The 15,796-nt window shown below is 32.5% G+C and overlaps 1 protein-coding gene across 1 annotated transcript; it reads right to left on the minus strand.

Moving 5' to 3' along the window:
• Positions 1 to 9,566: 9,566 nt before the first annotated feature.
• Positions 9,567 to 11,798, minus strand: LOC139526796 (toll-like receptor 13). Its single transcript, XM_071321953.1, has one exon. The coding sequence runs from the start codon at positions 11,791 to 11,793 to the stop codon at positions 9,655 to 9,657; it is 2,139 nt and encodes a 712-aa protein (XP_071178054.1). The 5' UTR covers positions 11,794 to 11,798; the 3' UTR covers positions 9,567 to 9,654.
• Between the last annotated feature and the right edge of the window lie 3,998 nt (positions 11,799 to 15,796).

The following is a 15,796-nucleotide window of genomic DNA, read 5'->3' on the forward strand; positions in this document are numbered from 1 at the left end:
TTCATGGGTAAGCGATTAACTGCAAAGGAATTTGCTATTTGGAAAGACATTCCAACATATTATTTCAACAAGTTGGTAAAAACAACCTTATATTTCATATGATGCCAGACAACATAAATTCATTACATAATTTGAGTAATACACTACCCTTTTTTTTTACTTGAACATATATATTAAAGAGCTGATACAAGAACAAGTATCATATCAGTCACAAACTTTAAAAAATATTAGGCAGCAAATGTTGTGGGGTTACAAAAATATAAAATTTAAAGGAAAATGTTTAGTTTACCTTAATCTTATAAAAGACAGTATCATTTTCATCAACGATATCATTGATAATAAAGGGCATATTTCACAATAAGTTATATTGGAGAAATTAACCTCAAATCCTAATAGGATCTCAGAACTTTCAAAATTGAAAAACTCTATTCCAAAACAATGGCTTAATACATTAAGATCTGACAAATATGTGAAAACATTTGCAAACAACAAACTGTCCTTGACTGTTATCAAAAAAAAAAACCAACAGAACTAATTGAAAATATGTTATCTAAAAAATATTAACCATTTAAATAACAAGAATGATAAGAGACCCGTAGGGTTCTCTAAATAGAAAAACATTATCAAACTAGAATCAATCACTCCAATAAGTAACATGCTACACTTGTGCTAGTTCCCAATTCACATATAATCCTGCTGGCCACGTTATTACCGGTGACCTCAACATTGTTAATAACACTTCTCTACGAAATGTGTTATCGAAAGGTCCGAAATATCGTGAGCCTAAATCCATCAATTGGAAATACAACTTTCAAATTCTGATGGACTCAGTCGAGGATTATGCCAGGCAATGGGCTAAACGTGAAAAGGAAGACGTAGACACTCTATCCGAATGGATTAAGGCAGTGAGGTCGTGAATACAAATCAGAATTAAGAAACTGAATGGGTCCATCAATGCCCATGCTACGTAAATCTTTAAAGACCCAAATGTTGCTAAACACTTATCCGACCTCCATGATAAATATGTTGTTGTCCCCGCAGACAAAGCCCCTAATAACATCGTTTTTGTCTGTAAAAGTCACTACATTAATTGCTTGATAAACGAATTAGGTATAGACAATTCACTTGGAAACTCAACATATACCCTCACGACACTTACCAAAGAAGAAATCCTGGATAATCATAGGTCTGTTCTTTGTTCCTTTGGTATTTCAACCAAAGATGAAGAACTGGATCTTCCATCACTGTATTGGATACCTAAACTACATAAGTGTCCTTACAAACAACGGTATATTGCGGGGTCTTCCAAGTGCTCCAAGAAACCACTTTCTAAATTATTAACATCTATTTTATCAGCAATCAAAGACGGGCTTCAAAGATATTGTGAAACTGCCTATTCTAGAGGTGGCGTGAATCAGATGTGGATACTTAAAAATTTATCTTTTTAGATAAGATCTTTTAGAGTACATACAATCTAACTCTCTTTCATCTTGTAACAGTATTAAAACATTTGACTTTTCTACTCTGTACACAAGTATTCCACATTCCAAACTAAAAGACAAATTGAAAGAGTTGGTATTACTTTGCTTCATAAAAAAAAAAATGGCCAACGTAGATACAAGTATCTTGTCTTAGGGAGGGATACATCATACTTTGTAAAGAATCACTCTGATTCAAACAAAAAATCTCTGAAACCGATATTATCAAGATGCTTCATTTCTTGATTGACAACCTATTTGTAACGTTCGGAGGACGTGTTTTTCAGCAGACTGTCGGCATCCCAATGGGAACAAATTGTGCCCCTCTACTTGCCGACTAGTTTCTTTATTATTATGAGGCTGACTTCATGCAGGAACTTCTTAGGAAGAAAGATAAGAAGTTAGCAATATCCTTTAACTCTACTTTCCGCTATATAGATGACGTTCTTTCACTAAACAATTCAAAATTTGGTGACTATGTGGAACGCATCTATCCCATCGAATTGGAGATAAAGGATACTACAAATACAGTTAAGTCGGCTTCATATCTTGACTTACATCTAGAAATTGACAATGAGGGTCGGTTAAAAACAAAACTTTACGACAAAAGAGATGATTTCAGCTTTCCAATTGTGAACTTTCCATTTCTAAGTAGCAACATTCCAGCAGCACCTGCATACGGGGTATATATCTCCCAATTAATACGATATTCCCGTGCTTGCATTTCCTATCATGATTTTCTTGATAGAGGGTTGATGCTCACAAGGAAGCTATTAAACCAAGAATTCCAAATGGTGAAGTTGAAATCATCCCTTCGTACATTTTACGGACGCCATCACGAGTTGGTTGACCGTTATGAAATAACCGTTTCACAAATGATATCGGATATGTTCCTTACGTCGTAACTACACTCCCCTTCCCTTTCATGAATGTGACCAACCGAATTAGACTATTTACCGGATTTGTAATCACATAAGCAACACGACGGGTGCCACATGTGGAGCAGGATCTGCTTACCCTTCCGAAGCACCTGAGATCACCCCTAGTTTTTGGTGGGGTTCGTGTTGTTTATTCTTTAGTTTTCTATGTTGTGTCATGTGTACTATTGTTCTTCTGTTTGTCTTTTTCATTTTTGCCATGGCGTTGTCAGTTTGTTTTAGATTTATGAGTTTGACTGTCCCTTTGGTATCTTTCGTCCCTCTTTTATTTTGTCTAATTCAATAAATAACAAATATAAAATGTTAAGATGGAAATTACTCCATTATAACCTCCCCTGTAAACAATAACTACAACAATGGAACATACAAATACAAGTATTGGTGTCCTGTGTAATTAAACCGAAGATTACGAACACTTTTTTCTTAAATGTCAATACTTTCATGAATTTTGGAAGAAAGTATATGCACTTGTAAGCAAAATCAAGATTTGGTCACATATATTTAATTTAAAGACTTTAGTACTGGGCTATAACATACATGATCCTATGTATCACGATATAAATCTTTTCTGAACTATCTAAATATATACAAGTCATAAAAGTACTAATATATCAAAATATAAACAACAGGTATATTTGCTTATACAGTTTTCAGAATAGATTTTTTAAACACATTCGAAATTAACAAATTTACTAATACTAAAAACAGCAAATCTTTAAATGACGTAAAAAGATACATATGATCATGAATAGCTAGATATAAACTACTTTCATGTACAGAAAAATTTAATAGAATTTCATAATGTATCTGTGAACACGTGGTAACAAAATGAAAACGAATGTACAGAATTTGTCTCCAAACTCATTTATGCATAATTAATCAAATGAATGTTCAATTAGAATGTCGAGATTTATCACTTACAATATTTAACAAACGTTTAAGCTGTTTGCGAGAACAGTCAATAGAACGCATAAACTGACCAAGCAGCTTTCACGGTTTTCTACAAAAGGTTAAGGTTAATGATCACACAGTTCTAATCTTTAGAAACAAAACCGTACAAATCTGTACACATTCCGTAATCATATGACAATATATTTTGGAAAAAATGTTTGTAATAACTATGAATTGTAAAACGAACTATCTACTTATCAATATGAATTCACTTAATATATATTACCTGGTTATTCATTCACAGGGATTCTTGGCCAACTACTGTAGGTCGAGTAATTTGTCGTTACAGCAAAGAAAAGTGCAATAAAGATACTATTTAGACAAAAAATACTTTTAGCAGCCATTTTGGTTCCCATTTGTCAAAATAAGCCATTTTTAGATGTTGACGTTCCCTTGTCACCATCCTACGGTGTTTATATATCTCAACTTGTACGATTCGCTCGTGTATGTAACAATGTTTTAGATTTTAACGAGAGAAATTTATGTATTACTGAAAAATTATTACACCAGGGTTTTCGATATCACAAACTAGTCAAAACATTTACTAAATTTTATCATCGGTATAAGGATATCATTCGTAAATATAGCTCAACATGCAGACTTCTTATACGTTCAGGTATTTCACATCCAATTTTTTATGGAAATATTCTTTATAAAGCACAAAGGTGTCAGTATTCACCTCAAAAACTAACAAAACCTTTGAATAGACTTATTAAGAAGGGATATAGTTACGATACTGTTGTCAGGTCATTAAAGATTGCATATTTTGGCGTTAATATTGATTCACTTATAGGGTCTTTGCATCGAGCCTAAACACATTTATCCAAAAACCAGTTGTTGGCATGACACGGGTTATGTTCTTCTCATATATGTTATGATGGTATGATACTAAACCCCTAACGGGAAGGATTGTGCCTGATGTTCATATGATGAAATCATAATCTTTCAGTCAGTTTAATAGAAGTCTGGAACTGGCATGTCAGTTAACTGCTAGTAGTCTGTTGTTATTTATGTATTAATGTCATTTTGTTTATTTTCTTTGGTTACATCTTCTGACATCAGACTCGGACTTCTCTTGAACTGAATTTTAATGTGCGTATTGTTATGCGTTTACTTTTCTACATTGGCTAGAGGTATAGGGGGAGGGTTGAGATCTCATAAACATGTTTAACCCCGCCGCATTTTTGCGCCTGTTCCAAGTCAGGAGCCTCTGGCCTTTGTTAGTCTAGTATTATTTCAATTTTAGCTTCTTGTGTACAATTTGGAAATTAGTATGGCGTACATTATCACTGAAATAGTATATATTTGTTTAGGGGCCAGCTGAAGGACGCCTCCGGGTGCGGGAATTTCTCGCTACATTGAAGACCTGTTGGTGACCTTCTGCTGTTGTTTTTTTCTATGGTCGGGTTGTTGTCCCTTTGGCACATTCCCCATTTCCATTCTCAATTTTAAGAAACATTGCTTATGAAACTTATTTAAACCCTTTGATTGTGAACATCAATTGCATCTCAAGTAGTTAAAGGTAAAGAATGTCAACATTGAAAGTGAAACAAGATAAACCATTTGATTGATTGATTCAATCTACAAAAAGTCAATCTTATACAGGTAACATCGATTATAAACATATTGTTTTAACCTATAATAGGAAATCAAACGGACCTAGATAAATCCAATTGCACGAGTTCGCTATCTATTTAAATCTCTGTTTATGTTTTCAACGTGTTATATTAACTATCTCTAACCTGTCCAAAAAGAATAAGTGCACATATTTTTGGAAGAAGTTAAACAGTCAACATATATCATAAAAGGAAATTTCTTGTGAAAACATTGTTTTAGTGATTATTTTAAGATGATGATATATTTTATTTAAGGTAACTGGAAGCATACATACTGTGGAATAGTCAACTTAGGAAACAAATTAAAAAGCTGAATTCAGATATATATTTTTTAAATGATTTAATATATTTTGCAGATACTGGTATCTTGTAATAACGAATGCTTTAAGGAATATGCATTTGCATTATCGTACGTTTACCTTTCTGTCCTTTAATATGCATTTGTTTATCACCTGCGATATAACTAAATCAAGAAAGGGCCCGTAAGTGAATGAGAGCTTTATTTGAACCACAAACTGTGTGTGAATGTATAAAATTATGGAACATTCGGTGGCTACGTAAGTTTATTGTTGGCTATTTTAAACTTATATGTTATATATCAGGGGTTGATATTTACTTAAAATAATTATCTCCTTAATCATGTTTTTTATATTCAAATATCTTTTATTTCTATTGCTGATCATTAAAATTGGACAATACCAAAGAGATATTCAAACTTAAAAAGATGTTAAAAAACTTAACACGCTATTGAAATAAAAAAAGAAAAGCGACGAAAAGACAAACAGTCAATACACAACATAGAAAAAAATCACCAATGTATGAGCAATACGAACCTCAAAAAAATCCGTCAGTGATCGTATGTTCCCGGAAGAGTAAAACATCTGTTTTTAAGTATAAAATTAATATCGACTTTAGAACTTGTGGTTATGATAACTGAAACATCGATCTTTCATGTAAAACTATATAATTTTTTTAACAGGTTGCAATATTTAAAGTAATGATAGAATATGTAAATCATAGAACAACAAAGAATTACATACTTCACGATAATGTTTTTAATTTTACTGTAGCAATATCAACTTAAATTAAATTACTTGAATTATTCAAGGGAGCTTAACTATTAGAAATAAGAGCAACATTTTCATTCACATAACACAGTCAACAATTACTAATTGGTAAAGAACTATCCTATGAGAATGATGACTCTTAGCGGCTTTTTCTTTTTACTTTTTCAACCGTCGTAGAAGTAATACGTAAGAAAAGCAATACAGATTATAATGTTTTGTTTTACATTTTCAAGTTGTGTCAAAATGGTAGATATTTAAAAGTCTGAGAAATCGAGATAATTCAAATCAGTTGAGTCGAAAACATGAACAGTTAATCAATAATATAATAATATAATATTAATGCGGATGGAATATCTTAGAACTGAATTTTTCAATTATGTACGTCAGGTTAATGAACACTGAAAATATCTTTTTTGGATGTTAGATTACTCATTTTATAATTGGTAATTTCAAAACTATCTAACAAAAAAAAAAGAGAACCGTTTAAATTTTTCATTTTTCCTATTTGCGTTTCTTCTACGAAGATAATCTGATATCTTACACCTATTTCAACTTGTAAGAGAAGTTTTGAAAGAAACGATTTTACTGCATCCTTTTAGGGTTGTAGGGTTTTTCTTCATATAGACATGCGCTCGGTTTACTGGCATGTAGAGAAACCTAGGGAGCCTAGATTTTCTAATTGAACAACTTTCTGGTACTTCCGAAAAAAAATATTGTTCAATACAACTTTCCTCACTGTAGGCTATAGAGTGGTGGACAGTTTTTATTACTAAAGGAAGCCGTTGTACGAAAGAAGAGCACAAAACATTGACAGGAAACTTGTCAATCGTAGTCTATTAAGATAGACGTCTAACGCACCTGCCACGCGCGAGTGTTTGAACTCACAACCTAAATGGGGACATATAAGATAGTAATTGGCTGATTGTTATTGAATGCTACATTCAACACTAATTGCGATTTTGTAATTCTACCTAGCAACACTATAAAATAATGAAACAACATAAAACGTCACTTAAGAAATTCAATTGCAAGAATTAGTTTTGATGTAGATCATCTGTTTTGTTGACTTGATGTTTAAATGACAACCTCATTTTTTAACAATCAATATACCGTAATAATTATCCCATGAGGATGCAGTGTGTCAGTATAAGGTCATCCCGATGGCAAGAAAGTGATCATACCCTGACAAAACAAGTCCGAATGGGATACCTATTTTTACATCAAAGCTGTTCTAGAGTCGACAAAAAATAATCTACGCTTTATAAAATCTAGTTGAGAACACCACACAGTCATTATAATATACTTTATATATTACTATACAGTTAACATCCTTTATGAGCCCTGGACACAATGTTTAAATATCTATTCAAATATTAGTCAGCTAGCATCCAGTTGGTATGGTGTAGGGGTATGTACTATGGGTTTATTTGCTAAAGTCTTGCGTTCGAATCGATTTTATCTACATACATTTTAATAGTAAGTCTTTTTCGTAGTTCTAACTTTTATTGTGGATGTGTGATTCCCGCCAAAATGTTACAGTACAAAGAAAGCATGCAGAAGAAAGAAATTCAAGCTAGAGTGATCTGGTAGGGTTGATCCGGCTCAGAAAAAATGAGCTCGGATGTAAGATTAATTATCATTTTTTATGATCCCATTCCTATTACTTTGTGTTAATTGCAGTTTTGGCCTTTTACACTTTTAAACCCGTAAACGTATCATTTAAATGAAAGAACAATGCGTCAAAAGTTTTTACCCGCTGCGTACTGATTGAAACTGTAAGAGGAAGACGGAAGTTTGAGTTTAGTGCCCGTGTATGGTAACATATCTTATGGTTTAGTGTAATCAAATGATCCTATGCGTTGATAAATGTGCTATCGAGGATATATTTGTATTAAAAAAACATTACGAATATTATATTCGAATTAGGTACACCCATGTTACATTATGTAAATATGAGTTTACAATTTCTCACTTTTAATAGCATTTTAAAAAATCTTTTTATCTCTCAAAAAGAATCAGATTTTTAATCCATTTTTAATTCGGTGAAATAGTGTAATAATGGAAGGTAATATGTGACAATAATAAAATTAACGGTACCAATTTTCTTGCACCAGATGCGCATTTCGACAATACATGTCTCTTCAGTGATGCTCGTGGCCAAAACAAGTATCCAAATATAAACAAATTTATTAAATCATAAACATTTTTTCAAGGATTATATGTTCGTTAGATAGGTATTGGAAGCCTTCAAGGTCAAACGGTAAAACAATATTTTGATTATATTAAGATCACTTTTTTTTACGTTCGTTATAACACTAAAATAAGTCAAATCACAAAAATACTAATCCCCGAAGAAAATTCACTTCGGAAGTCCCTAATGAAATGACAAAATGAAAAGCTCAAACACATCAAACGAATGAATATGAACTGTCATATTCCTGACGTGGTACAGGCATTTTATTATGTTGAACATGATGGATTGAACCTGGTTATAAAGCTAGCTAAATACTTGTATGATAGTCGCGTCAACTTCCATTGAATTGACAACGATGCGTGAACAAACAGATATAATTGGTAAAAATGTCAAAAATACCGCAGCCAACAGTTTGTTATAATCTATATCACTAAAAAAACATATATATAACATAGAAGCACAAAATGGCATATAGACCAAGCATATTGGCAAAAATGACAGGAATACACAAATTTGCCATAGTACAAAGACAGGATGTATAATCAATTAAGTGTCATGACATCAGCGTCATCATCATCTAAAAATAAAGTTTATTTCTAATCCCAGAGAGCTATGTAGGTATATTTCAATATAAAGGTTAACAAAATATTTTGGTATTGTTGAAGCTTAAAACTTGGAAATAAAGAGTGTAAATTTGAGTATGAAAAGTAAGCAAAAGTGATATTTTATATTCGTTGTTTTTTTGTGTTTATGTTACACCTGACTTTTAAATTTGTAAAAATTTTGCCCTAATATGACTTTAAGTTTATATGTTTTAACTTTAAAAATCATAAAAAAAGACGTTAAAGGATACCGAATGGGTGATATTTGGTAACGACGCATATCATACTTTCACATGGTTAATCAATCACTTAATATAAATCATCAAAATAAATAAAAATATTTTTGATTTTGATGCGATTTTAACGCCGCTTTTAATCATCGCTTTTGGGCCATCCAAATATTTCATAGAAGAAACAAAACGGATGTCATTCGTAAAGCCGGACCTGATTTTTGGTACTCTTTCATCCGTTGGATTTGTGTTTTCTTTGGAGTGTTTGTGGACTTGTTTATCTCCTCGTTCTTCTTCCTGAATTAACCACTGCGTTATTAAGGATTATCGACAGACGAATTTTGAACATCTTTGTGATATGTTACGTTTCATATTTTAACGACTGAAATCTGCAAGTTTAATATAATTATAATTGTTCTATACAAAAAGATATCAACAACGCAAACGTCACAATAACTATTTTGTTTCTGGAAAGCTCTAAATTTAAAAAAAAAATAGTGAAAGTTAACTAAATTTGGTGTAAAACTCAAACTCGTTCGATTTGAAATATTAATATTCAAATAACACTTTAAGCATTTTCATAAAATAGCTGTTGGTGGTAACATCATAGACCTATTGATACCGTTAACGAGAGCATTCCAAAACATACGTTCACCTAAACCTTCTGTAAATATTAAATGTGGAGTTGTGTTCAAAAGTGTTCTGAGTCCACTTGTCATATGTTTTGAGTCAATCTGACGATACATTATTAACGCTAACGCATCTGTGCCTTGACGACGTCTTCGCTCTAGAGCTAAGTTCACTTCCCATTGACACCATTCACTTTTGGCGAAATCATTGGACATAACAACGATAATTTTCCAACTTTTGTTCATAAATTTCTCAATATTATTTATGATTGGTTCTCCAACTTCGAAATCTCGGTGGTGGATACAAATCTTCAATCCTTTGTCCTCCAATCTTTTTATCAAGTCACCATGAACCCACTGTCGATCGGAATCGCAATATACGACAAAAGCGTCAAAATCGAAATCGTCGCAAGACGTTAGTTTCAAATAACCTTTTTTAATGCGGTGATGAACACGAGCAAAATAAAGCAAATTCTTTATGTTAATGTGACAGCTATATAATATCAGCGCTATGAAAAATACAAATATCAAAACAGAGCAAACAGCTATTATGATAATGGATGTAAAATAAACAATTTCACATTCTGCGTCAGTTGGTCTATACCTCGAAAGCATAGAATGCCTAAGATTATCCGGATATGCACAGGAATAATATTTAGGCCAATTTGGCATCTTCTTAGTAATGTTGGTTGACCGCAATATGTCTAGAAACCACCTTTGATCACATGTACACCAAAATGGATTGCTTGAAATACCAATTGTTTTCAGTTTATTCAACAACACTGTTGGAAATGACGTCTTGTTTATAATGTGAATTATATTTCCATCCAAATGCAAATTTCGTAAGTTTGTCATATTTTTAAATGTTGATGGGTTCCATGTTGCTATTTTGTTGCCAATAAGAGTTAACTTTTGCAAAAAAGGCATATTTTGAAATAGTCCTTCAGGGATCGTTGCAATTCCAGTAGTTGCGATATTTAATGTTCGTATATTTTTCAACGGGGAAAACATTGCAAATGTATATCGCGGTTTATGAGGTAAGTAATTTTTACTTAAATCCAATTTTTCCAAATTGTATGTGTTTGTGAATATGCCACGGAAATAATTCAAATCATCGATCTTATCAAAACGAAACCCATTTTGGCTTAGTTGCAGACTGCGAAGGGAAGTACTGCTAAAAGCCTTTTGTCTAAAAATCAATTGTGGAATATTATTAATAGATAATCTCATCAGACTGGGCAAGATAGAAAAACTATTTTTTAGGAGGTCTTTCATTCTATTTCCGTCGAGAATTAAACTTCGAAGACTTTTTAAACATTTAAATGAAGATGGATTAATAAGTCTAATTGCATTGTCTTTAAGTATCAGTCTTTTTAACACAGGAGCCAGACTGTTTTGTCCGGAATCGTCACAAAAATTTGGTATTTCAAAGATATTATTACCTGTCAAGTCAATTGATTCTACGTTCTGTAACCCGTTTGCCTTGAAATATTCCATAGCGCATCCAATGCAACTAAATTTCTTCAATCCAAATATTGGGCTAAATATTGAAGCGTTCATTATCCTAATATCATTTCCATTTAAGGACAATACTGACAATGTAACGCCACCCAAGTTATCAAGCAAATTATCCGGAAGTGAAGTCCATCCATTACTTTCTAGAATCAATTCGCTGAATAATGTTACGTTCAAACTTCCTAGTGATGATTTGAGATGAAATATATCTAACTGTCTTTCATATAAAACTTCCAATGTCTGCAAATATCGAAGATCTGAAAATGCGTCGGTTGATATCAACTGAATAGAATTATTCAACGTAAATGCTAATCGAATGATTTTGTACGATGAAATATTTTGAAACGTTTGTCGCCTGATATTTGGTAAATCGCATAATCTTAGTTCCAAAGTCGTTATAGATTTTTTAAAGATAGGAATATAATGTAATTTTCTGCATTTTGCAACACTATTCTTTTTGTAGTACTGGCACATGGTGGCACCTTTTCGATAAATATTATAGCTTTCTGTACGAAATATGAATTCATTACATACATAAAATAAAACAAGAAAAATCCTCTTCATATCCATCATTTAAAGGAGCCGATACAAAAACAAAGCAGTTGTGCAACGATCACTTTATGACAAATGTGCTAATGTAGTGTTCATGTTTCCTTATTTAAACGCAATGAGGAATTGTTAAAGATTCACTTTCATTTCCGGTCACATTGTTTGAATGTTGAAATGAATTATTGAGGACCAATAGACATTAAAATCAATATAAATGATGGCTTATATTTTAACATGCATTTCGTTCTATTTCCTGATAATGAAATTGAGTGTTTTTTCTGATAGTGTTATCTCAGTGTTATCTGACTTCAGAACATTGGTCAAATATCTTACCTCCAGAACTGCTCTGTCATTGTTAGTGTCGTTAGACGTTAATCAGACAACAACCAATTAATTTAGTCATTCATTTATGAAATATTTTTCAGTCATTTGTATAGTTTACAATTTTGGCCCGGAAATGGAAAATGATGAACAACATATAAATTAAAGTATGTGAGCCTTGGCTCAAGAATCAACCTCTTCCATGTTTGCATAATTATTTTGTAAAACAGTTTACGAGTGTCTTTTAATGGAATACCCATATATGCAATTTTAAGCTACCATATTTTATTTTTTTTAAACTATATATGTTGCAAACAGTTTCCACTTTTATGTAAAAATAATAATGGCACATATTTTCTATTTTTACGCATTTTATTCATTTGAAAATCTTACAATTTACGAGTATGATCACAATAAAATAAATTGTGCAACTAACTTTCTTGATATAAACATACTGTTTTTATTTAATGTAAACTATGGTAGAGGAGATGTTAATTTTTTTTGATAAAATGTGGACATAGATTTTTCCAAAAGATGCATTTTCAAAATGTATAGATCTGATGTATCCTTTTAGTAAGGTTAACATGTTATTTATACTGTTATTATATCAACAGAAACAAATAGAGAAAGTACTGTTCGTTGTATTCAATAATTGATAAATTGAAAGTTCTACGTAGTTTTTAGAATACTAGAAGTCAACGAGGAATTATATATCATGTTATTAGTATGAATACAACACAAAAAGGTCATCGTGAAGACTCTCGTCAATTGTATGTTCAATAAAATGATAAAATACGTCGTCGTGAGTCTATGATAAAAACATTGATATGTTTCCTGTTGAAAACGGGTAATGAAATTTATAACATTTGTTAATCAGGTGTATTTTCATTTTCATTTACTTTAACAATTTGTTTGATAACACAGTGATAAAGTGTCCGATTGAGATCGAGTGGTTAGGTCTAAATCGATCCAGTTTTCTGTGATGCTACAAGAATATTATGAACGTACATGATTTTGTACCTAGTAGAGTATGTTGTATTTGCCTCTAATAATTTGGTAGTATTTCCACAAAATTTACGAAAGTTGAATAAAATAGTTATTAGATTGAACTCATTCTTCTTATCATTCCACCCAATTTAAAAAGAAATTTTCTCTCCGTTGATGTTAAAGATAATTGCAGAAAACCAGTGTCGGATTATTTTCTTAAAACTCCTGTCAGTCATTATCTTGAAATGAGACTTGAGAAAAACAATTCGAATTCAAAATCAAATCACTACACCTTGCTATTCAGACATCACATCGGTCTGACACCCATTTGCCCGACATCACATTTGTCCAACACCCAATAGCCTGACACAACATTTATTCGACACTCATGTGATTGACACCCCAATAGTTCGATTCTGGTTTTATTTAAAAATCTAACTCATACGGTGTATAGTTTCCAGGTGATGCAATATTTCAGGTCTTTTACTATCTAATATGATACTTTGGTAGAAGGAGCTTCGGACAAGAAAGCTATTACACCAAGAGATTCAAGTGGTGACGTTGCAATCATCCCTTTACAAATTGGTTGACCGTTATGGAATATCATCTTCACACAGAATATATGTATCCACAATTGCAAGCCCGTCCTCCTTTCCCCAAATGTGACCACCCGAATTAGACATATCACCGGGTTCGCATTTGAATGAGCTACACAATTGGTGACAAATGTGGAGGAACATCTGCTCACCTTTCCGGAACAACTGAGATGCCCCCTGTGTTGTTTTTGTTCGTTTCATTGTTTAAGGTTCCATGGTGTTTAGTGTACTTGTGTTTTTTGTCTTTTGGTCATTTTTTGTCATGGCGTTGTCAGTTTGTTTTTCAACATATGCGTTTGAACGTCCCTTTGGTATTTTACGCCTCTCTTTCATATCTATACGTGGTACTTAAAATTGTGTCTACTGTATCTTCTGAGTATAAGGCACTATATAAGATAGCTCTTTACATCTATTTGCCCAAATATTGCAGACTGTATAGAAGACATGTTAATTTGTTGCTCCTTTTAATATTGTTGAATGTAGTCCATATAATTATAACATATTGTTTTGCTTCTTCGACATGCATGTGCGACGGCAACATATGAAATAAACCTGACGAGACGTCATATGTACTTGGACTATGTTGAATGTTGAATTTGAATAACATAGCTTTGACTTAATCTTAGATAAATATTAGAGTTGGGAACGTCTTCACGCTCATTCTAATATTACTGTTTAATGGTTTTATCTCTCTCCTTTTTATTGTTTTTGGTTTTCTTTTAAACGGAGTTGTTTGTCTTTCTTTGACTTGTAAATGACCAGTAGTGTTTCTTTTTATAAAAATATAAAACACGAGTCAAACATTTTAAATGCCTTTATTTCCATTAATTCGGCTTTCATCTTCCATAGCCAAGGGTTGCGATTCAGTCCCCTTCTCTTCACCTTTGGTGGACTATTGGTCGCAGTTGTTCTTGGCTGCATTCAATCAATCATCACTTTCAAAATAGTAATGTGTTAATAAAGAACACATAAATTAATATTGCCATGTGCTGATCGAGTAACAAGTCTTGAACCCAAAAATGTAGAATGATGTTTGGTAACAATTTAAAGGCAGGGTATGTTCCTCGGGTAAATGTTGGGATGGTACCTATATTTAAAGTCCCTGCTTCACGAAATTATTATGAAAACACTAGACACTAACATTGTACACCTCTACATCGAAGATAGCCCAAGCCTGCAATTGGTCAAGAATGATGATGTAGAAATGGGCGTGACTTATTATCCTCCGGTAGACGGCTCAATCTGCCAAGCCTGGAGGGATGGGGACTGGATCGTAACAAATGGTTAGCAAAGATGCAGTAAGCATTTTTATGATTATGCGTCCGCAGCGATTTCTGTTTCCTACAATAAACAGAAATTGTGCTGGACACACAATTATGAACGTCTCATGAACGTATTACTGTACTAACAGTTTTCATATTAAACTAAACAATATTGTGGGGTCAACAGGATATTTATAGCAGCGTAAATGTCACAGGTGTAATGGGTTATTTGATTATATTTTTATAGAAGAGACATTATGATATGCTTGCTAATGATACAGCTCTTTACAAGAGACCACATGACAGAGAAATTAGCGACTATAGATCTTCAACAATAAACAACGCCCATACCGCATTGTAAACTATAGAAAGCCCTGAAATGACAAATGTAAAACGAGAAAACTAACGGCCTAATTTATGTATAAAATAATGAACGAAAAACTAATATCTAAAACAGCAACAAACGACAACTAATGAATTAGAGGCTCCTGACTTGGAACATGCACATACAGAATGTAGTAGGGTTAAATATTTCAGCGGGCGCCCAACCGTCCCCCTAACCTTGAACAGTGGTATAACAGTACAACATAAAAAAAACTATAAAAATCAGCTGAAAATACTTTACTCATCAGATGGATACATATAGAAATACATCTTACAAAACCGCAGAGTTGACGAGACTGGGTACTTGTACATCCCAACAAAACAACACTAAGTGCAAATCTGAGAGTACTCGCAGTTACTGGCAGTTAGTAATTATGCATCTAATAATAAATTGTTGTTTTTTCTGTTTATTTTATTTTTCATTTTTTTACTTATAATATGATCAAAGTAATTAAATCAATGAACTGACATAGAAAA

Source organism: Mytilus edulis, chromosome 6 (assembly GCF_963676685.1).
Source record: "Mytilus edulis chromosome 6, xbMytEdul2.2, whole genome shotgun sequence".
NCBI lineage: Eukaryota > Metazoa > Mollusca > Bivalvia > Mytilida > Mytilidae > Mytilus > Mytilus edulis.

Coding starts and splice junctions, on each gene's coding strand:
- LOC139526796 (XM_071321953.1), bottom strand. CDS start 11,793: ATGATGGATATGAAGAGGATTTTTCTTGTTTTATTTTATGTATGTAAT.